The sequence below is a fragment of the Cryptomeria japonica genome, chromosome 9 (genome assembly GCF_030272615.1).
Source record: "Cryptomeria japonica chromosome 9, Sugi_1.0, whole genome shotgun sequence".
In the NCBI taxonomy this organism is placed as follows: Eukaryota; Viridiplantae; Streptophyta; class Pinopsida; order Cupressales; family Cupressaceae; genus Cryptomeria; species Cryptomeria japonica.
The window spans coordinates 698,389,321-698,415,258 of record NC_081413.1 but is presented as its reverse complement, the minus strand read 5'-3'; the positions used below and the strand labels follow the sequence as shown (position 1 = coordinate 698,415,258).

The window sequence follows — 25,938 nt, the reverse complement described above, 5'->3', positions numbered from 1 at the left end:
ATTGAGAGAGAGAGAGAGAGAAGAGCTCAGATTAAGGAAATTCCATTGTCTTTTATTTTATAATAAATTGGTAGGCAAACAGGTCAAATGTTTTTCAGGCCATGTTTGAAGGGGATTCGATGGTTCAAAAGAAAGGAGTGATTGTGATAAAGGAGGTGGGAGATAATATTATTATGTTCCAAGTGGTATATAACAAGATGGGTAAACAAAATATAGTGATGAAAGAGGTGGGAGGAGAAAGTATTGTGTTTTAGGTTGAAATTTTAATGGAGAACGCAAGAGTAGAAGTGATAGTGGAGGAGGTAGGTGGAGAAAGCTTGAAAGTGAAACTGAATTTTCTCTACACAAGAAACCAATTATAAACAACTTGTGAGGCTTGTAGCCAATTTTTCAATAAATAAGTTGCTTACCAAGTTGAATTTGTGTATGGATGGGGTATGGAGGAAGGGAGAGAGGGGGAGCATGCTGATTTGTTATTTTTGTAAGCAGTATCGGTATTGCTTTTTATATTGTAATAATGGTTCATCTTGCCACCTTAGGACACCATATGACCCCATAGGACATCATATGCTCCTGAAGGGTAATGTGGTGAGCTAAGGGGTCACATGATGTCATTAGGTATAGAGGAAGGGGGAGAGGGGGAGAATGCTAGTTTTTTATTGTTGTAAGTGGTATTGGTATTTCTTCTTATATTATAATAATGGTTCATCTTACCACTTTACGACACTGTAATGCCATCTTGCCATCTTGACCCCTTAGGACATCATATGCTCCTAAAGGGTCATGTGGTGTTATGTGGGGTCCTAAGAGAGAGAGAGATAGAGAGAGAGATACCCCTTTAGGACACCACATGACCCCTTAGAAAACCACATTAGGGTTATATGGTGTTGTTGGGGGTCATATTGTGTCCTAACGGGTCATATTGTGTCCTATGTCCCCTTAGGACACCATATGGTGTCATTATGAGTCATATGGTGTCTTAAGGGGTCATATGGTATCTTGTGACCCCTTAGGACACCATATGACCCCTTAAATGTTGTTAGGGATCATATTGTGTCCTATGGCCCCTTTGGACACCATATGACCCCTTACGACACAATAACATGTTATGGAATGTATGTTGTCCTTAGGGGTCATATGGTATCTTGTGATCCCTTAGGTGTCGTTATGGGTCATATTGTGTTGTATGAACCCTTAGGAAACCATATGACCCCTTAAGTGTTGTTAGAGGTCATATTGTGTCCTAAGGGGTCATACAGTGTCCTATGACCCCTCACAACACCATATGACCCCTTAGGTGTCGTTATGGGTCATAATGTGTCCTTAGGGGTCATAAAGTGTCCTATAACCCCTTAAATCACCATATGACCCCTTACGACACCATATAGTGTCGTTATGGGTCATATGGTGTTCTAAGGGGTCATATGGTGTCACACATGTGTTAGAACATCATATAATGGTAATAATTGTTCATCTTGCCACCTCAGGACATCGTATGACCCCTAGGACATCATATGCTCCTAAAGGGTCATGTGATGTTATGTGGAGTCCTAAGGGAGAGAGAGAGAGAGAGAGAGAGAGAGAGAGAGAGAGAGAGGGAGATGGGGGGAGAGGAAGAGATGTCACATGATGTCATTAGGGGTTGTGTGGGGTCCTAATTGAGCCACACATGACCCCTTAAGATATCACAAATGGTTCAAAGAGGTAATATGGCATCATTGCTGGTCATGTAGGGTCATAATGGGGCCACACATGTGTTAGAACATCATATGACCCCTTAGGACATCATATGATCTTAAGGGGTCATATGTATGCTAAGGGACCTTAAATGATATCATTAGGTGTTATCTGGGGTCCTCTGTGTGTGTGTGTGTGTGTGTGAGAGAGAGAGAGAGAGAGAGAGAGAGAGAGAGAGAGAGAGAGAGAGAGAGAGGAATACAATGTACAATAAGATATCAAAAGACAATATATATCAATATACATGTACATGTACATACACATATACAAATAATACCCATAAAATATCAACAGAAAATATAGATACGTACATATTATATATACATATATACATACAATATATATATGTGTGTGTGTGTGTGTGTGTGTGTGTGTGTGTGTGTGTGTGTACACACACACATTTTAAACATAAACATTAATTTCTTTATGTTAGAGTATCATAGGCAAAATTACGTACGCGATATTTTCTCCTTACAATCGCGTACGTGGTGCTTATTAAAAAAAAAACCCGTACGCAGTTCTTATTCAAAATGAATCCCGTACACGGTTCTTATTCAAAATAAACCCCATATGCACTCTTGTCTATTTAGGCTTGTGAATAGTCTTTTATGACAAAACTATGGTTTGGAAGTTTGGCTTCCCTCTATTTTCATCCTTTTTGACGTGTTTTGTTTTATGAACTTGGTTTCTCAACTTTGTCATTATCAGGTTTACACTTCATCAAGAGAGTATTTTTAAAGTTTCCACCATATTTTTACCCATCTTTTGAGCTTTCTAACCATATAATTTTGTTTTAAATTTGAACAACATTTATATATTATTATTGAATTTCTTTTACGAGTGTCTCCATAGTTCTCAGAGACATACGTGTACCATTTTTTTAATAACTTTTGATCTACTTATACCATATTTAAAAAAAATTATATATTATTATTATTATTATTTTAATAAGTAAATAGCTACAGAGGGGTAGCACCCTTGTATTAATCAAAATAAGAGAATACAAGGCCTGATTTAGTGAGAGCGGTAGGGGGAAAGAACTAGGAATAAAACCCCCTATGCTAGCTCTATTCCTTATACAAAAATACCAGCAATGGAGGTTGGATAAGTACAAAACATTGGATACCAACCTATGGAAGTAGGTAATAGAGGCCTTTTAAAAAAAATACAATAACCAAAACAGAGAAATTGGAGGGAGAGGTGACAACCGGAGTCAATGGGAGTCTTCAGAGTCAATAACCATAGGAGCATGAGCCACATCCATGACTATAGGGCATTCAGTGCCATAGTTTGAGTGAGCCACTGATTCTGCCTTCTCCTTATGGAGTCGGTAGTCATTTGGGAACCAATCCTCACCAAGCCCAAACCTCAGTCATTACCATCAACCAAATCTCCATTCTCCAGAATACCAAATCCATCAGCACCTGCTAACTCTTCATCTTGAAGAAATTTTTCCCTCCATTCCAACATGAAATTTTTTTGAATGCCCGCCACCTTAAGCAAAAATTTAATATTCCTGGTAATGGCAGGCCAGGTTTCTTGAAGAGCATCAAAGTCTAGAGAGTTCACAATCACAAACTTCCTCACCTCCACCCCATTGCCCAAGGACATATAGTAATTTTGGGGAAGCAGTATTCTCAGGTTGGCATCAATATTGTCCAACGCAACATCAATTTCCCCAACAGGCAATGTTTAAACACCATTTGAGTTAAAAGCTTCTCTCTCAGCTTGATAGTACCCATGTATATCACCATTGCAAGGAAAAAGGCCAGGATATCGACATTGGCTCTGTACCTATGATAAGCCATAAGGAAATCCTTCCCCTGAATCCTTTTAAGGCTATAAAGAATAAGAGGGTGTCGAGAGTAGAGGACCTCCTGTAGACATCTGTCAGTGATTTTGCCCAAGAAGGCCATCTGTTGACAAGTAGCTTCAAGGAGAATTGGGGTCTCCATAGAAAGTCATCAAGTGAAGAATGCAAAAGTTTGATTGAAAAATGAGGGCATTCCATTGTTAAATAGAAAGTCATCAAACCAGGGGATACGGGCACCAAGCAAGTAGTTCATGCCAATTGAATACACACATGCATGAAATGCCAGTGTCCAAACATCTTCTGAGCCAATGATCGTCAACTTAATGTCGACCGACTTTATCCATCAAGTAATTATAAGAAAATATTGAGAGGATCTAGTTGTAACTAGATATTAATTAAAGTACACTTATGTCCAATTTCCATGGGGCCCAAACTGACACAGAACAATAATGACAGCAGTGTGCCACATCTCAGTGAAAAGAAGAAACCTTAGCAGGGGAACAAATCAATCAGTCAATCAATCCATCAAAAACCACGACCATTAGGTTAAGAAAAAACAAAGCGGAAAATGAGAATGAAATGCAACGGTTTGCACCACAATCAGTGGTTCAAATTGAGAGAATCTCAATCGAAAGGAGAAAGGAGAACGTAACCGGTAAGAAACTCAACCGGAGAGCCCCTCATTAATGAGATAGTCGGGATTCCATGTCTACCGATGGAGGCAATACTACCAGTTAGCACCATCATCGACCGACCAATAAGAGAAACATCAACTGGAAGTAAAAGACAATTGGTAAAGACCACTACCGACAAACTCAATCGGAAAGAACCATTACTGGCAAGATAAACGGGCCATATCAACCAGTGGAAGTTCAATAGGGGTAACAAACTAGTTAGAAAGACCCAATCAGAGAGCCAAGGGGGATTCACCAATGGCTATCACCAATTTAGAGTCTATCAGCCTCTCCATTACCTTCCCTATAGATGTGGCTGATCCGAAATTCAACAAAGGTGGCTAGCAACACTAGAATCAGTTGAAGCCACTGGTTAAGGTGCCAACTAGGGATGTTGTTATAGTGGACCGCATTAACCACATTGATTGAGTCTCCCTCCAAATGAATTCTCTGCACTCGAAGATCCTTCCCTAGTAGCAATCCTCTTAAAGCCCCTCTGAATTCAACTTCATTGTTAGTGGCAACTCCAATCTTTTCAGAGATTTCTTTTATACAAATACCATCGGAGTTCCTCAATATACACCCAATACCACTTTGACTCGAGTTTCCTGTAGAAGCACCATCAAATTTTACCTTGCACCACCTAGGCTCTAGCGCTTCCCATTTAACAACCACTCTTGGATTGACCTGATCAACCAAGGTTCCCTTGCTAAAAAGTGATGGAATGAGCAGACTTGGAAGACCCACCTTGATTTTCCAATCCTAGTCCATATAAATATTTTTCTTTAATTATTTGGATAGAGCAGCCTCATTTAGGAGCTCAGTCAGGTGGTTCTCAATTTTCCCACATAGAGACATTAAACTCATCTCTTTACCCTGGAAAATTCTGCAATTCCTTTCTTTCCAAATTTCCCAAATTAGAAGAGAGGGTAAAATATAAAGCAAATCAGCAAAAATAGCCTTTCCTGCCAGTTTAGGCCATTGCAAAAACCACTCATCCAGCCCTGATGGGAAGGGACCAAAGATTCTCAATTTTCCCATGAAATGCCACCAATAATGGCTGGAGAACTTGCAGTGGAGTAGTAGATGATCTGTAGTCTCTTCATGCTCTTGACATAAAATGCATTTGTTGGGTCCATTGATACCCATTAAATAGAGCCTTTCTTTAGTTAGAATCTTTTTTTGACAAGCCAACTAGGCAAATGAGCCTTCTGTGGGAAGGAGATGTCGATGCCAAAAAAGATTAACACACCAATCCTTTTTGTCTATAGCTTCTTCTTTCAATTTTTAATCAAAACATACTTTGTATTTACCATCAGAGGAACCACACCACCTAATAATGTCCTTTTTAGGGGAAGGGAAAATAACCCTTTTGCTGAGAATGTCAAAAAACAAGTCTTTCTGATGCTGATCCAAGTCCAAGGGATCCAAGGACTTCTATTTCAACTTAGCAATACCATTTTCTTGGATAGGATAATTATAATCATAGATATTATGACCCTAGAGGTGACAAGTTTCTACCATAATGGGTTGCAGTGAAGGATTGAGATATAAGGCAGCTTCACCAACCCAAGAGTCAATCCAAAAGGAGGCATCCCTTCCATTCCTAACATCCCAGGTAACCTGATCACTTATGATTTCCTTGCTATCCACAATAAATTCCAGATGGCCAAACCTCTAGGGGTTTGTTTATAGTGACAATCCTTTTTGGCTCCAGGGAGTCCAAATATTTATGTTTTAGAAGCCTTGCCCATTTTTGTTTACCACCACTGCAAATTTCCCAAACCAATTTTGCACCCATAGCTAAATTCATAATCGAGATTTGTCGAATGCCAGCACCCCCTGCTTTTTTTGGTTGGCAGATCTTTTTCCAAGCTACCAGAGGAAATTTCGTTTTGTCATCCGAACCATTCCAAAGGAAATTTCTCATTATAGAAATCAATTCATCTTCAATTGCCATTGGTAATCTCAGACAAGCCATGGAAAAAACTGGTAGCACAGAGAGGACCAATTTTATCATAGTGAGTTTCCTAGCAAAGGATAACCACTTGCCTTTCCAAATTGCAAGCTTGGATTTGCACTTATCAATAAGATGCTTCCAATAGTAAGTTTTGTTACTGCCAATGAAGAGGGGGTTCCAATAAATTTCCCTGGGAAGTTTGCAACTCTGAGATTAAGAATCCTTGATAAGACACCTTGCAAGTTAATCGGAGTGTTGACAAAAAACACTTCAGATTTGTGCCAATTGATTTTCTACCCGGAAGCCATATAGTAATCATTGAGGCATGATTTAATTATTCTTGTCTCTCTCCTACAAGCCAAACCAAACAAAATGGTATCATCGGCAAACTACAAGTGAGTCATTTTTCAACCGCTATTACCACATTGACTCCAATCCAATGATCATGTTTTTGAAGAGCTCTTATTGATCGACCTAAGGCTTCAACCATTATGATAAAAAAAACATGGTGACATAGGATCACCTTGTCGTATTCCTCTTGTTAAGGAAAAGAAGCCATGAGATGAGCCTGGAGAACTTGGGGGAAGATAAACAACTCGTGACCCATGTGATCCATTCGTTGCAAAAACCAAATTTATTTAGTACATCAATTAAGAAACCCTTGTCCACCATATCATAAGCTTTTAGAATATCCAGTTTTAAAATCATGCAGGAATCCTTGGTTTTCTTGACCATGTGAAGCATTTCATGGGCAATGATAATGCCTTCCACAATGGATCTTCCAGGGGCAAATCTACTTTGTTCATCTGATATGATATGTTTAAGGAGGGGCTTCAATCCATTGGCTATGATCTTTGTTACAATCTTATAGACCGTGTTGCATAAAGCAATGGGCCTAAAATCACTCATCTATTGAGGGTTTTTCTTTTTTGGGATTAAAGTAAAAAGGCATGATTAATAGAACCTAACATAGTCATTTTCTTTCTTGATTCTTGTACCTCAAGATGTAGATCTTGAGCGATGATATCCTAGAATTGTTGGAAGAAAGCAGCAGAGAAGCCATCAAGGTTAGGAGTCTTATTAGGTTTTAGCTAGAAGGTAATTTTCCATACTTCATTAATTGAAATAGGATTAAAGAGAGCTGTATTTTGACTATCAAATATTATGGATGGGATTGAGTTAAGAATTATGGCTCTTGCTTCATGATCGATCTGGTGACCACCATTCATTAAAGATTCAAAGAATCTTGCAGCTTCTTGCATAATGCCCTCATAGTTCCTCACAGTGTTTCCATCCGGTCTCATAATCTCTGATATTTTGTTTCTATTGTGAATGGCAATGGTCGATCTGTGAAAGAATTTGGTGTTTCTATCACCTTCCTTAAGCCATAACTCCCTTGATTTTTGATGCCAATGGATTTCCTCACACCGAAGGATTTCATTTAGATAAGATTTGAGAGTATTTTCTTTGTTAAATAAATCCCCATTCATTCCTGAAGTAATAACAAAATTGGTTATTTCTTCCAACTCAGCCTTAATTCTTAATTTCTCCATATGAATATTCTTGAAATGGCTCCTATTCCATTCTTTGATCTTAACCTTAATATACTTGAGCTTCTTATTAGGTATGAATAATCTCAAATTTTTCCCTAGAACCGGTTCATTCCACCAAATAGATATCAGATCATATAGCTCAGGCACTCTGAACCATATTTTCTCAAACCGAAAAGGAGTTCCTCCCTTCGCTTGTCCCATGGTGACCTCCAGATAGATCAGGTAGTGATCTGATCCAATAAGCAGGAGAATCAATGACTCTAATGCTAGATTTTGTCCTAGCCAATCACTAGTAACAAGAAACCGGTCTATCCATTCAACAATTTTAGTAAAACCTAATCTCTTGTTCATCCATGTGAAAACTCCATTTTTAGGAGCAATATCTACTAGGTGATTCTTCTCAACAAATTCCAAAAAGTCATTCTAGGTCGTACCAGTCCTTTGAGTGCCCCCACTTTTCTTATTGCTGGAAAGGATTGCATTAAAGTCCCCAGCTACCACACAACTGCCATCAGTAATATTGCTAAGTCTGATGGTTAAGAGATCTCAGAGAGCACGTTTATCACCAATAGAAGATGGTTCGTACATATTAAAAAGATTGAAATTCTCATTTTGTCCTAGGATAGTTACTAAACAATATTGCCAATACCTATCTTCCCCAACAAGAGAGATCCTAGCATTCATGGGATTCTAGATGATTCCCAAGCCACCAGAGGCTCCATATGATTGCCTAAACAGACCATTCCACTATTTCCAACCTCTCATTTTTGCATCAATCTCAGCCTTACTCTATTTAGTTTCTTGTAAAGCCAAATATCTCCTTTGGTGTCATCCATCTGGCGCTTAATCAAGTGCCATTTGTCAGGGGCATTGATGCCCCTGACATTCCAAGATAATATTTTCATTGCTCCTGGGGAAGGGCATTTCCCTTCCCTAAGTTAAGTTTGGTTTGACCGCTAGTAGCACCAGACATTGCTAGCATTACTTTTTTTGACTTGCGCCCCCGCACACCTTTTGGCTTAAAATTTGGTTTGTCAATGGTTGAATCTGACTTCCCAAAACCTTTTGTAGTTTCCTCCAATATAAGATCAGAGTCAGGTTCAAAGTCTTCATCCCCCTTCGAGGAGGAAGACTCAATTTCACCATCTTCCAATTCAATACCTAGCGAGGAGAAAATATTACCTCCCATCTCCCCTAGAGTTCTAGCCTCCATACCTTGAGTGTGAATTTTGCAATCTTCAATTACTAGCTGATTCCTAGGCACAAGAAGAGAGGTTGGTAGCGAATTCGTTAATTTTGATTCAATATCCACCTGTAAGGTTTTAGTCTTTTCTTGAAGCATGAGAAGATCTTTTTGGCTCTCACTTCTTCCAAAGGAGGGAGGAGCTATGTTCAAAGGAGTTACCTCAATTAATGGAATATTCTCATTATCATGAATTTCGTTGCAAAAATCATCCCCGGTATCAATGGAGGTAGGAGGTTCCGATTGCAGATTTTCTTCAATAGGAAATTGTATACAAGAATAACTTCTCTATATCATAGCCAAAACATCACAACCTAAGTCACAGTGATCCAAGGAGAAGCATTTAGGAAAAATATGCAACTGATCTTCTCTATCAATCTTCTGGATCCAGATCTTCCCAGCACCAATAATTTTAACTTCATCGGGTATCTTGGTGATTTGATCTGTCCCCATATTTCATCCTCCAAAATGTCATCAATCGATACAAATGTGCCAAGGTTTTTGCATATATCCTTTATGACATCAATGTGCCAGTAGTTTGAGGGACAGTTATAGAATCTTATCCATACCTTACTATGCAATAATACATGAGTTCGGGGATTGAAATTGGGCTGCCAATCAATGATGTGAACTTCAACACCATCCAAAATATATGGACCTTTGTTTTTAGCTTGCCATTTCTCCTCATTTCTCATAAATTCAATCATAAAGAAGTCATTTGGGAGAATATTGATGCTAATATCCTTTCCGCATTGTGCTCTACACCAGTATTCAAAGTTGTCCTTAACCCATTTTCCACCACCCCACTTGATGAAAAAGCAAAACTCATGAAAACTTGACCTAGAAGAATTAATTTTGTTTTCATTCAAAAATATGATAGGTCTTGAAGTTTTTCTTACTGGTTTAGGATGACTGGGTCGATGAGGGAGGAAGGTCCATCTTCGAAAGTCAAGGTTTCCCTCTCGATTCGACCAAGGGTTCTAATTTTAAGGATAGAAGTTAGATCTCCAAAACCTGGCATGGTTTGCCCTTGAGTTATCTATCCCGAAGTGCCCATTCCGCATTTGGAAATTACCATAAGATTTTGGAGGGACAAGATTGGGTTCAAAGTGAGGATTGCCTCTCTTAATTGCTGCATTGGGGATGCTAGATTCAAGTGATGGTTGCCATTTTTGGGGAAGCTTAGAAGCAAGATGGTTGGCTTTGCGAAACCAACCTTTGTTACTCCAAATGAAACCATTTTCCTTCCATTCATGCAGGTCAATAAGGCACTGGTTGCCACTCGAATACAGATTTCCATAATTCATCCATGGTCTAGGATATCTGTCACCATGGAATATGTCTGCCTTCCTAGAATTAGCCAGTTTCTGAGTGGGTTGCAACCTACTTGCTTCAATGGGAAAGGCAATATCTGCTTCATCGCTCCATGATCCAATCTTCGTGGCCTGAGCGCCAGAACTTTGCACATCGATAACCCTGCTCCTATCGCCACTGCTGCTCTTGCTGCCTTCAAACACCTCCATTTCGCTCGTCTATGAAATTATAAGTAAAAAAAAATTTATATATTATTGTAGTGTACTTGATTATTTAGAAAAAAAAAATTTTAAAATTGCATTTTCAATTGTTTTGGTGCAAGTTATGCTTTGTGCACGAACAGGTACCTGATTTTCAAAATGTGATCGATTGGAAAAATCATAAAAAAAAATACTCAACAAAAAATTACAAAAAAAAAATACACAACTTATAGTGCTCACTCTTAACTATCTTTCTGCCAAAGGATTTATCAAAATACTAAATCTAGCTATGACTTTTTTGATGCACATGTCAGATACTACATTATGTTTTTTAGAAAAAATCAAGGTCTGTCTTTCGTGCGCGAAGGATTTGACCCCCTTAATCTTATCCAATTCTGAAAAAAATTAGTACTTGGGAAACTAGATTCAGATTATTACAATCATTTTTCTTAGAGCATGTTTATATCTTGAGCGAATGACTCTCAACTTTCTCCTCCAAGTTCAGGTTTACCTAATTTCAGAAGAAAAAAGTGTCCACTTATACCCCCCTTTTTGCACACCATCTTGGTGCACTTACACTTTAGTACACTCTAGATATATTGATTGAGTTGTGGTTAATTGGATCATGTTATTTTAGTTCAGATATGTGTTGGGAGATGTTTTGAGATGTTTGTTTGAGTCTCACTTTGGTTTGTGGAGATCCAGATGGAGTATTTAGCATTGAAAATGGTTATGTGGCTGATTGATTGATTATATCTACACATTATGTTTTATAACATTCTTTCGAACATATGTTAACTTCTGTGGTTTGTCAGATCATTCATGGGATTATTTTTTATGATATTTTTGTGTTCCCTCTTTCTCCTAGAGTGGACCAATCTACGTATTATAGGCCCAGGTGGCTTATTTTGTGAAATATTGCTTATTCTATTTTGGTCGACCCTTGATTAAGATTTTAATGTTGTAGCTCATATATAAGATGTGGATGATGAATTGAGTATAGATGACAAGTGAATTTGTGTGAGAATTGTAAGTGAATGGTTTATAAGCAGATTTGAGTTTTTGGTGATGCAAAAGTCAGTTTGAGAAGAGCTTTGAAGCTAATATATTTTCCAAGACAAAGTGTTGTGACAGTGGAGACCATCAGAGATATTTTCCATATTATTGGTTGCTTTATTATTGTTCAAGGATAATTTCATGATCAGAAGAATCCTTCTTAATTTCAATTTAGCTATTTCATTCATTGTTGATTGATAGTGAGCCCTTTGGTAGTAGTTTGTATCTTTTCCTCAAAAAGTGTTCTTCAACTATACAAGTCCTTTTGTGTCTTGTCTAAGGTAGTGCGCCTTTGGTCTGCAAGTCCTTCAAGGGTTAGTGCTCCTTGGTTGCAAGCCTAAATTTTTTTAAATATTGTTATTCATATTGTGAGTTAGATTATCACCATGTTTTTTCCCTATTTGGGTTTTCTATGCAAATGGTGTTCATGTGTTTATGTGTTTTTGCTTGTTGTGTTGATATTAAATAAGCTAAGTAATAATTGTTTTGAAGTTTCAGACTGATTCATACCATCCTCTTAGTCTTTGTAGGTGTTCAAAATCCTCCATTCTCCATCAATTTGTGGTTCTAGTTATCGAGGTATTGCACATGGACTCAAACTCAATTTAATCAATTATTTTTATAATAGTTATTGCACTTGTCTATTCAACTCATCATTCTTCATTGGAATCATTTTATAGGCTGCCATAATTGGAAAATTATCTCTAAAAATCAAGTCCATTTGATGACTAATCTTTCTTCTTGGAGGTAAGCCCTCAAGCACATTATTAAAAACAATATCCTAAAACTCATTCAACAAATCTAAAACCCCTACAAGTATCTTTTTATCATCTTCTATATCAACTATAGGAATAAAAGTTTTACACATATTTTCATGCTTCATTCCATCCAAAAAACTATTCTATCAAATAAACATATTCTAGCATTACTCCATACCTTTTCCTCCACCTCTTTCAAGGGCTTTAATTTATGACAAATTGGATCCTTTGTCAAGGAATATCTATTGGCATGTCCATTATGTACTACATGTTGATCAAATTGCTAAGTTCTCCATAGAAACACATGACAAACATCCATAGGCATAATATCACATAATAACTCATGATGGCAATTTTATATTTGGTCAATGGGTAAGATTTTATATTGATACGTGTACAAATGACAACTTACTAAAAAGTGTAACCTTCCAATTTTTAGCTCGTATTTAAAAACTAAATAATATTTTTGGATGATGCAACTTGGACGTTCATATATCATCACCATTATCCCTATATCTTGAATTATTCCCATCTACAAAAAGAAAATTATAACTTTTGAAGGTCTTAATTCAAGCGATGAATCTTGAAGAGGAGATGAAATGGTGTCATTTTCCCCTTCATGGAAATGTCATTACAAATCTTCCATGAATTATATAGGGACAAGTGGTAGATTTATTTTTCCCTAGCCTGAATATAATATTTCTATGCAAGGCATGGGATATTATTAATAGTCCTTAAATTGAGTAGTGACTTAAAAATAAATATATTAATGGGACTATTTTTCCCTTTTATGGTGCCATTGATAAGTAATGCCTTACATTGCATGTAAGGAATTGAGAGTAACCTAAGTCTTTGTATGGATACAATAATCCATTACTACTAGTAAGATAATTTCATTGATTTTCACACAAATAGAGGTATCATCAATCATTATTGTTGCATTCAATTCTCCTATAGGTTTATTTTTGTCATCCAATCATAAATATTTATCCTCAGAACCCCCAATTCTATACAATCTTTGGAAGAAACAACATTCGATGATATTAATTTTTCATAGTGCATGTTAATAAATAGGGATTTTGTTGGATTCACTTTGTACATTTTTTCATTGAGATTTTAGATCACACTTAATGAACCCCATCATCAAGATGAGGAATATGAAGGAATAACACACAAACTTGGACTAAAAAGATAAGATTAAAGGAGGACTAAGGTTAAAGAAATAAGGAGCAATATAATTATATTCATTTGCTCGTTGTTTACTAGAACTCACTATGTCTTACCTATTTTGAATTCTAGGTCTACATCCAATTCTTTACTTTCCTCTTCCTAGTGATGCATCACTATGTGTGGTGTTAACAAGTATATTGATCCAAAAAATACACATAAAAATTCCAAAATAAATATTATTAAAGAAATAAGTTTTTTGTATATTTAAGAAAAAAAATAATTAAAAAAATATTTTAGATAAAGGTAATTATAAAATTGAACTAGTGCAAGGGTTAATTTATAGATTAGAATTAATAATAGACCAATTAGGTGTGAGTATTCAACTTAGTTATCTCTTGAAGGTGCAACCATACATCATGGAAATTATCAATTATTCAGTTCATAGACAGAAAGTCATATGTTTTAATTAGTTCATTTTTTTATAAAAAAATTGAATTGTAAGACAAGAGGACCATTTTCACATTCAACATGCTAAATATTCTAGGTGATTATATATTTATAACCAGTACTATATCATTAAAACTAACATAATCTATAAAACCTTATCAATTGCTAAAGGTAGCTAGTTAAGCAATAAATCTTAAAGAGTGAAAGAAATATTGTCTTTGTTCCCATTCATGGCAATATCCTTATATAGATGAGACAATTTCTACAAGGAAAACTAGGAGATTAAGTTTTACTTAGCCTAAAAGGAATTTCCATATGTAAAGTACGGGGTATTGTTAATAGTAATTGAATTGAGTGGTGAATCATGAAGAGTAGTGGTAGTGGCAGATTTTTTCCCTCTCATGGTGGTATTCTTATATTTATTTCTTACCTTCTATGTAGGGCATTGAGAGTGTCAAAAAATGAAATTTTGTTGTGGCTCACCAACTCAATTACTAGTTGCAAAGTATTCTTTATTGCTATTAACAAAAATAGAGGTATTCGTGTTAATCATTATTAGAAAATCCTATTGGTGTATTTTCATAATGCAAGCTTGAAAATTCAACATGATAAACACTAATCTCATAATTTTTTTGGAGAAGCAACATTTAGATCTATTTGAGAATAAAATAATTCCAAAATTATTGTAAATAATAATACAAAATTTAAAAATCCATTGGTATAAATGGAAATTTTTATATTGTCATTGATAATCAGCCAAGAAGTGTCAATAGTAAAACTATGTATATGTAGAAGGTCCAATCATAAATGGTAAAATCTACCAATTTAGTCACTTGTAGAGAAAAAATTCACTTTGAAGCACTCCATTTATAACATCGCCAAATTCAAATAAAAAGAGATTATGTACACATTTAAGATCCTCAATATTTAGGGTGGTTCTATTCATACCACCATCATCCCTAGCATGAACAACATTAGCATCTTTAAAACCAAAGCTGTTCTTAAGGTCTTAAGTTTCAACAATGACTCTCAAAGAGGGCAAGAAAAGGTGTCGTCATTCTCCTTTATGGAAATATCCATGACTTTATTTTTATAAGAAGCACTATGATATCAAATTTTCCCAAGTTTGAATGTCATTTTAATATGTAAAGATTAAAATTTTTTAAAAGGAATGCCTCCCCTTTTATATAAGACACCAAGACTATGAATAGTTTTAATCTTGTTGTGACTCTCCAATGCCATTATTAGTTTCAAAAGATTTTCATTGCTTTTCACTAGAAAGTGGTATCATCCTTCTTGACTATGGCATTCAAGTCTATATAACTAGATTTCCTTTATCCAACCATAAAAAATTATTGGAGCACAAACCATAATTTCAAAAAAAATTGGAAGAATTTTCATTTTAATAAATTTAAGAAAACAATAATTCTTTAAATAATACTAAATAAAAAATACATTGATGCAAAGGTAAGTTTTAAGATTACCATTCATAATGAGCCTCAAGGGTCAATAAGCAACCTACATAGATATGAAAGGCCAAACTATAAAAGGTAGAATCTAATTAACAAGATAGTGAAAAACTATTCACTTTCAATCACAACATTTTTAACAGAACCAGATTAAAAAACAAAGAGATTATTAGCACATTCAAGGGATTAATCCTTCTATATTTTTTCATTACTCTTAACTAATAGAAGTATCATATTTTATGACTATGCCATTAAATCCTCTATATGTGAATTTCCATCATCCAACCATAAAAAAATTATTCTCCAAAACATTAATTTCATTTTTAGGAATAATGATATTTTAGAATATTTAAGAAAAAAATAATTTAAAAAAAAAACTGTCCAAAATAAGAAGATATGTATTGATCTTACATAGAGTTTTCATATATTTATTATAATCTATTATTTAAAAAAATTAACATTAGCTCAAATTACAAATGATTGTGATTAATAATACAGTGTAGCAACAGTAAAGCGCTAATCATAAATAATTAGGACAACTGATTATTAATGTAAATATAATACTTATGATTAGATCACAATCAAGCATCTGTCCAACGGTCTACTAAAAAGCGACATAAGAGTCCAAAGATTCTTGGCCATGACATGTTCGCTCTTGCTTGCCTATATATACTATCAATGACATGATGTCTGACTGCTGCATTATTATTTTATGAGCTTCTGAGTTAACTCGCTAAGTATTTCAAAAGACATGGGACATTTATACAAATTGTAGTTTCTTGGGTCAACATAACTTTGTATATTCATATATATAATATAAGGTAGATATTGAATCTAATTGGCCTTGGTTGAGTATCATTTTGAAATGCTAAAAATTGAGTGTGATTCAGAATTCTTTTGTCTTCTCCTTCAGGTGTTCAATCATGGAATCGACCTGGGTCTACTGGAGCTAATAAAGAAGGTGGCGAGGGAGTTCATCAATTTGCTATTTCAAGAAAAGGATAAGTATGCAATGGTTTTCCTTGCGGGTTACGGTCACGCTTTCATTACCTCAGATGACCAGAAGCTAGACTTGTGTAACATGATGGCCTTGGGAATCATGCCCAAATCTACCCGCAAGAAAAACCTTTGGCATGCAAAGCCGCTACTGTTCAGGTAATCTATGCAGATTTCATTTCGTTTTCATCAACTAGAGTTTTTCTATGGAATAGAAATGGGCAAAGTCATTGATCGAATTCTGTAATACACACAGTGATTTAAATCCATTTCACTGAAGGCAAATCAATTGATAATCATGAGCTGAGATCTCGCTAGTGCATGGTTTCTTGCACGAGTTTTCCGGTGATTCAATGGAGGTATCTACACTCTGATGGTAGCGCTCTTACTGTGTTGCTCCAATATGATGACTGTGTAGGTTTGCAGATTTTTAAGCAGAACAAGTGGATTTCTGTAGAGCCAATCCCAGATGCTCTAGTTATCAATATAGGGGACACTCTAGAGGTATGCCCAGAAAAGTTTCCATTAGACAAATGAATTTAAATGTCAATGAACCCATATTGTTTGAATGTTGGCAGGTTTTGACAAATGGAGAGTACGAGAGTGTTGAGCACAGAGCAGTAACAAACGGAAACAAAGAAATAGATGAAGATCATCCTCCAATTCGAATTTATTTCATGCTCCAAGCTACGATGTTGAGTTGGGTCCATTACAGCAATTAATAGATGAAGATCATCCAGGGCTGTACAAGAACTATAATCATGCAGACTACAATAGTCACTATGTCACTAACAAGCTGAACGGGAAGAAATCCCTAGATTTTGCAAGGATTTGACCTTTAATAATTGCGATATCAATATGATATGAACTCTATTAAATAATTTTATAAAACCCACTGCTATCAGCCTGTGGTTTCATCTTTTAATGTTTTTGTTATTTATGAAATAACTAGCAGCTTTGCGTTTTAAATAAAGCATTGCTTGAACACTTACTTCCTAAAGACAAATAGTAGTTCTACCAGCGGAATTAATCGTCATAATTGTAGGTTTGTAGATTCTTAGGCAGAACCAGTGGATTTCTGTAGAACCAATCCCGGATTCTCTAGTTATCAATTTAGGGGACACTCTAGAGGTATTTCTGTAGAGCCAATCCAAGATGCACTAGTTATCAACATAGGGGATACTCTAAAGGTATGTCTAGACAAGTTTCCATTAGCCAAAATAACTCGAATTGCATTGAATCTATATGAATTAAGTGCTTTAATTGTTGGAGGTTTTGGCAAATGGAGAGTGCAAGACTGTTGAGCACAGAACAGTAATATACAGAAACAAAGAAAGATTATCGATGGTTACATTTCATGCTCCAAGCTACGATGTTGAGTTGGGTCCATTGCCTCAACTGATAGATGAAGATCACCCAAAGCTGTTCAAAAACTATAAACATGCAGACTACAATCGTCACTATCTTACTAACAAGCTGAACGGAAAGAAATCGCTAGAATTTGCAAGGATCTGATAATAAATTCGGCATCTATATACTAATCTATATTAAAAAAACTAAATAAAACCCGCTGCTATTAGACCTTTGTTCCATATTTTAGTGTCTTGTACAGTCAACTGTTTTTATTTATGGAATAGCCGGAAGGTTCGGTGCCCTTTACAGAATGTATGGCTGCAACACAATAATTTAGACTTCATAAAGACAGGAGCAGATTATATCAGCTGACTAATAGTCATTAGAAAATAATTGTCAATGCATATTTTTAAAATGCCTAGGTTTTTCAACTTTTTCGTATACACAGAGTTCAAAAGTTTTATAAATTATGTTCATAGATAATCCGAGTTGATCACCTTGATTTATTTAGTTCTCCCAGTTCAATCACACTTGCTGTCCCTCTAAGTTTATTCTTCTAACTATTAGCAATAGTGATCTACTTATCTGAGTTTATACATGGTTGTTTTATGTTGTCACTTAATGTTTTCTTTATGATAGTATGAAATCTGCATATTGTGTACGTCTTTTTTCTAATTTTCTCGTTGTTGGTAAAGTTATATGATGAATAATAAGTTACTATAATGATTTTTTATCTAATGGCTATGATAAAATTAGAAAATAATGAAATTACATTAAAAAAAATATTATTCAATATAATAAAAAAAAATTTATTATAATAAGTACGGTTTTGAAAGAACTGAGAATCTTTTAAAAAGTATGGAACACCTAAAAACAAACTCAAACACAAAAATAACAGAAAGGGTAACCAATCAAAAAATAGTAGAGCTGGAATAGATTAGGATACAAGCAAATTTGAATCTAAACTTGGGGCTGTTTATCTAACAATCTAGCCTAAGAAGGAGAAAAATGGTTAGTCTGATATTTCTTCTTATGTTGAACAATTCTCTGGAGGTAGCACCATCATCAAAATCAGAAAAATTCTCAAAGGGGGAAGGATGAACCTTTAGAACGCCTTTGAACACTATGAAGGAAAAGGTAAGACATGGTTTCTTTAACTTGATTCATAGAACCAAGAGATGTTTGGGAGGTGAATGAACAACCACAAACAATAGCCATCATGGCCTGTGGATTTTTAGGAATGACATTTAGTCAATATTCAATTGTCTGGGAAAAGGAGAAGGAATTGGGTTTTAAGCTACAAGACACAAAGGAGTTGGATGAGAAGAATATGAATCTATAGAATTGTTGTTTGAATAAGCAAGATAAACTATTAGGTGATCATGATGACAATTAATTCACCAAGTTGAGGATACTGATTCATGAGACACACAAGCACAAGTAGAGGCCAAATGTCTTATAGCAAATGAGCTTCTACAACGAAATGGAATGCCATCATAGTCAATTAGTTATGCCCATTAATCTTCATTTACCTTTAAGACAATCACCCAAGGAAATGCTTTGGAGAGATCAATATCCACAAAAATATGAACACAAGAAGTATGAGAAAAGATAGTAGTTTCTAGATCTACCTTCAAAAAATGACCTATAGCATTTCCAATTGCTACATAGGAAGGCTCAAACTAATATTGTCAGGGAAGATGAGGTAGTCTCACCCAAAGAGAAGAAACATTGTTAGGATCTTTAAGAGGATTGAAGGAGTGGGTATAAGAGCTAATTGAGAAACTATATGAGTCCCTTTTCTGATCCCTGATAGCTAAAATAACCTCAAAGGCATTAGAAGAATCAAAACAAATAGGAATAAACACTCTAGAACAAAAGTAAATCTCCAAATTAAAATCTACCAAAGGCATCCAATTGTCTAAAATCCATCGATGTAAATAAAGAAGTTACAGCCACAATTAACTAAATATTTAGATCAAACCCTTATTCGAAAAAAAAAGGAATGAAGTCCATCGCATATTCACTCAATACCAACTAGAGTTCATAAGAAACACAAGGTTTAGGCTCAACTTTCTTGTCATAGAATATGTATAGGGCCTACATAAAAGGTCTCCAAATGAGGTCATAGGAGACCTTTCCCATAAACAAGAACAAGTGAAACCTCCGACTAGCAGCTGGAGAAGATATATCAGGTATAGTCCACCTAGATAATTGAGGAGATAGAGTCCCATCCACATGTGATGGAAGAAGCCGAGCATTAACTTTAGCATCGGCTATAGATAACCCATCCTCATGAGACATGTGATGGAAGAAGCTGAGCATTAACTTTAGCATCGACTATAGATAACCCATCCTCATGAGAAGACATGATTAGACCCCCATAGCCAATTGCAACCCTTGAAGATACAACAAGAGAAAACAATGACACCACACGCTCTTGTGTAGCAATAGTAGGTGTGTTGATATGGCTTGCAAGCATTACATTGACTATAAGATCTAACACAATAGAGAAACTAGCACTTGGAAGGAGAGAATTTAAAATTTAGAGAGATAATTTAATGTGGGATGAGTGGAAGCCATTATGGGCTTAATTAATTTTTATTCGTATAAAGCACAAATTATTGTTTTCATTTGATCATTTTTTCTATCTTTTTTGCATTAAACAATGTGTTAATTTCAAAATTGTAGATATCTCACAATTTTTGCATTTTAATAATTTTCCTTATATAATTTTTCAAATTATTGGAAATTGTGAATTTATTAGTTTTTGTCAAAAAAAAATAAAATGGGGATGGCATTGTGCAATAGATGGAATTATTAAAATAATTCGTGTGCATTGTCTCTGCTTCCAAATTTTGCATAATTATCTATTAGGGCACACTACATTAGTCCTTCTCTTAGATGAATGAACAACTAATTCATTTCATTCACACCTATAATATCTAGTGATCATATTTAACTATAAATAGTCAATTTTAAATGAGAAAAAAGTAGTGTGGTTTATCAATTTAAAGCTAGTGTATTTGGCTTTCATCTCATGTCCTAGTAGAAATCATTGTAGAGGAGATCGATTCATTGATTGAGAGTGTAAATTCCTAAAATTCTAACAAATAAATACAAATTATTTTAAGACAAAATTTTATTCAATCAAATTTATGAAATTGATTACATCATAATGCACCTCAATATAAAGGTCTTCCTTAGACTTACAAACTAAATGACAAACGAAATTGCTTCTATGGATCAAAATACCTAAAATATTTAGAATAGAGATAGAATTCCCTTTTTTTATATCTTTTAAAGCAATTAAAAGGCTAAAATATATCAAAATTACAATCTATTACAAAATTACAAAAAAAATTAAGAAAACAATTTAGATGATTTGTCTACAAGACTCCAACTACATGCTTGGCATCGTTATCCAACATACTCTCCCGTGATGCTAAGATGAATCACAAACTAAATATTTATAATTTACTATGCAATATCACCATCACTATTGTGCCTAGTCTTATATCCTCACTTAGTACCAATACACTTATAGAAGGCAAGTTCTTATTTACTTATTTCTCTTCTCATTTAGAAAAATAAGATTTTCCATTCTTTTCTCTCATATAGAGAAGACTTGTTGTAGTCTTTAAGATTACATGACACTATTCAATGTGCTAATCATAATAAATGATAATCAATCAATTTGACTTAAATATTAGAACTTTGTTTGACCAATATGTCATTTTAATACAAACATTTAGGCTTGTATAACATTATTAAAATATTTCTATTTTTTTCTTAATTGGATCCATCAACAATTAATCTGCATACAATCTCTCATATATTTTCCATTCTACTCTTTATTCTGCTATATTTTCTTTTAAATTACTTTCAAAGAAAGTTTTTTACAAGGGTGAATATCCCAATGCTTTTCTCGTTTTCCTTGTGAAAATGAGAACATGACCTACGCTCTACTCTTTGAGCTACACCAGTAATATTTTCATCATTTCAATGCCTTGTATTATTTCAAATCCTTCATTGTTTCATTCACACTTTGTTGAATGCGTTTTCTAATTATTTTCCCATAATTTCCTAAACCATTTCATCATAATCCATTTTCTCTATTATCTTAAAATAGAAATTCTTATCAAAGTGTTGTTATTAAAATCTTGGACTATAAAATTCATAGATTCAATACATCCTTACCCTCAAACACACTCTCTTTACCTAAATAATATTTAGTTACATTACCCTTATCAAATAAAGAATAAAAATCACTTGTATCACATGAGATATTCTACACTAAAATTTTTGACCTTGGACTCTCTTTTTTATTTTTGCACATAACAAGTGATGGATCTAGTTGAATATTTTGTTCTTTCATCATTTTTATTTAACTATTTTGAGAACAATATTTTAAGACGCATCAATATTTCTTTTGGATTCTTCATTTTTCTTTCTAATTATTACCTACTAAGCTCTCATGCACACTACTCACTTGGAGCAACAAATGCCTAGAGAATTCACTCTTCACTACACGTTCATACACAACTGCTATTGCAATATTATTCCACCCAAAACTACTATTGAAGAAGCACTCTCTTCAATTGAATAAGTGAGAGATGTTCTCCCTTTTTGTCTATTTAATGTTTAATCATTTTCCCACACAAAAATTCAAAATTTATATTGGCCTACCTGAATTAATTTCACTAGCAATACACTTACTCAGTTGTTACCCATTAGAAGAAAATTGGGAGAAGAAATCCCAATACAAATATTCCAACCTATTGCAACTAGTTGCTCCTGATAGGTGGGTGAATGGGAAAGAGGATCAAGGAAATTTTTTTAAATAGCCTCCATTTTATTCTAAAATCAAAAGAAGGAAATCCTATCTCTTAGTAATTTACCCATTTTGGGAGCTCATTAGATGTTAATAAGAATGAAATTTTGCTCCAATTGTTAAAGCTCTAAATCCCTCCTAAAGGAGAGTTGGGCCCACTGACATTAAAATAGAAGCTCCATAATCAATATATGTTGGTGTATGCATTTACACCATGCACAATTTCTTAAGTTTACTTAGCAAATATTATTTATAGTTGTACATTAATTGTACATTGCTAGGTATATCGTTTTGTGTTTCTTGAGAGAATGATTATAACTACTCTTCTTCATTGGGACATTCATCCTTATCACATGTTTTACTCCCTCAAGTAGTTTGATTTATTTGCATGAGGTCCATATAGTGTTTGATTTATTTGCACAAGTCCATATATCATTTCTATCAATGCATTTGTTCATTGACTAGTGAAATAGCTTCTCTCATGTAGCTTCTCTTTGTTTCTATGGAGGTTAGTTTGGCTTGCAACATGGGTTCCTAGGTATATCAACCTGGTATCAGAGCAAATGTGACTACAACTCCTTCCAGGAAATTGAGTTTGCACCACGGGGGTTTCACTTAGTGAGCCTACATTATATCATGTGTCTTCATGGCATACTATAGAATCCCATTATTTTCAAAAAATATTTCCCTAAACTCCTTTTTTGTCACCCGCTCCCAATACACAACTCAAATTAAAAACCCTATTTTCACCAAATATTATATTTTTCATAGCCCAAATTAAAACCCCCCTATTTCCACCAGATAGGCAATATAATGTTCTTGATTTTTAGAATATTAAACACCCCAATATGAATGCATGTGATATAATATTGCCCAACTAGTGAAGCCCTTGTCATTTTCACTAGGTCTAAGATGCAGTGTTTTTCTTACAAGAGAATTATGTTTAGTGCTTATATTTCCATCACCATTTTGCAAAGTTAGTTTTTTCCTCCAAGATTATTAGTCTACCTTTAAGTCCATGACTGATCAAATTTGCATGCATTGAGGATTAAATCACATGGTATGCATATTGGTGCAAGTTTATTCATCATCTAGGCTATCAAATTTGGGGCTATAGTGAGGTAATTTTTTTGAAAGCCATATTTATTTTTTGGTTTTAGTTTTCATTGATATCCTATCTCAATTTATTGTTGGGATGGTGCATTATTTTTATTGTTGTTTCTATGTGATGACTGGTGGTTTTAATAGCACCAAATTACTTACATCGACATCATATATTGCCTAGTTCAATCTAGACCTTGTCCAATATTTCATTGAACACATATCATTTTTAACATAGTGTGGACATCGAGCTCATTTTCCATTCTGACATAGGATTCTCCTCTCTCATTGTGGGCAATTTTATGTAGTTTATGTGAAATATTTACACACATAGTTTTTCTATTTACACAGAAGTTGTTCTAGTGGCCCTGAGGTGGATTCGGGGTGAATCATTGATGCACATTTATCCCAAATTCATAATGTTAGAAATATTTTTGGGCCTCATATATCCTAACCCTCAAAACTTCTATTGTGATCTTTGACTCACACACTCCTTAAAGCCTCTCTCATGTGCACTTGGTGCCTAGTAGTATTGGTGCTTGTGTAGAGTGATGTGTTGAATTTTTTCTAGTCTTTGTTGTAAAGTATTTCTATTTAGACAGTAACTGTGCTTGGTGCAACTTACCTACCAATTTACTGCTTATATTGCCCTAAGGGGCCCATTTTTTTGGTGAGCTACCTTTCCTAGTCATGTGGTGCAACTGAGAGTTGTAGCATATTTTAGGTGAGAATAAAATAGGCCCTTTTTATTCATACTTGCGTAACTTTTACATATGGAGTCCATTTTTAGCAAACAAGATGTCATAAACAGGTTACTTCAACCAAATACATTATGATGGAGGTGATTTGTGAATATCCTACCATTTTATGTAAGTTTTTATGGCTTGAATTTGTAAGTTGTTATTATTATTTTCTTTGTAAAATTGGTATTTGGGAATTGTACAATATCTTTGTATAATTTTATCCCTTTGTGTTCCCTTGTATATCATTTCATACTAGACAATTGAATTCCTCACTCTGTATAATGATTGCACATGAAATCTTAAAATGACCCAATGTTAGGAATTGCATGCAAAATATATCAATTAAATACAAAAATACAGGAATGAAAAACACAAAAATAATAGCAATGAAGAGACAATTTTTAATGTTGTTTACCCAAAATTGGCCTACATCCACCAAACATAGAGTCTAATATTATTATTTATCAAATCAAACCAATTACAACCAGCAATCTCTTGCAACTCAATACCTCTACTAAGTACTACAAAAAACCTCAACAAAAAACTATAACCCTTAGCCATTTTATCAAAACTTATCTCAGTTACAAAAATAGGGTTAGTATATATTAGCCAATAGAAAAATAACTCTCAACGCCTTTATGGACCCTGCAAGGGGTGCTCTCCCTGAACCCCCATTAAATAATTTGGGGGAAACTGTGCTGATAAAAGGGGAAAATTTAACCTTTGAGTCTGATTAGGCTCCATATGGCAACAATCTCCCACTTGGAGACTGGTCAAACTCCACAACATAGCATTTCCAACTTGGAGACTGATCATAACACTGCTGACACTGTAGCTCCCACCAAAATGAAACACCCTGGACCTTGCTATTATGTTTTTGTTATTTTCAATCTCGAAGACCAACTGAAGCTAAAGATGAGCTCAGCTTCTTCATTGTCACTGCCTTTGTAAACATTTATGTTGGATTTTCATCTGTATTTATCTTTTCTAGCCTTGATAGTCCAACATACAACATTGACTGAATGAAGTGATACCTCAACTTATGTGTTTTGTCTTTGAATGCAAGGTAGAATTCTTTACAAGATGGATGGTACTCTGGTTGTTTGTAAACAAATAATTGTTAGCCTATCATTTGCCCAATACTTCTGTGAAAGATTTTAGCTATATGATCTCCTTACTTGCCTCTATTGCAGCTACATACTCTAGCAGTGAGGTAGATAAAGAAACAACCTTTTTCAACCCAAAGATCCAACTCACCACTGTCCCACCTACAATAAAGACATAACCTATAGTACTTTGCCTAGTATCAATATCCCCTACCAAATCTGAGTCTACATAACCTACTAATTCACTATTAGAGGCCCCAAAACATAAATGTTTATTGGATGTACCTCTCAAAAACCTAAGAACCTATTTTAATGTATTCCAATGCTCCAATCCAGGATTACTCATATACCTACTTCTAACTCTAATAGCTTGTGCAATGTCTGGTCTCATGCATACCATGGTGTACATAA

The 25,938-nt window shown here is 34.7% G+C and overlaps 1 protein-coding gene across 1 annotated transcript; it reads left to right on the top strand.

Annotated features, from left to right (window-relative positions):
• Window positions 1-16,711: 16,711 nt before the first annotated feature.
• LOC131858607 (codeine O-demethylase-like) lies at window positions 16,712-25,443 on the top strand. The gene is made up of 3 exons (XM_059211901.1): window positions 16,712-16,894; window positions 17,663-17,900; window positions 25,307-25,443. The coding sequence occupies exons 1-3, from the start codon at window positions 16,712-16,714 to the stop codon at window positions 25,441-25,443; spliced, it is 558 nt and encodes a 185-aa protein (XP_059067884.1).
• Window positions 25,444-25,938: the final 495 nt, after the last annotated feature.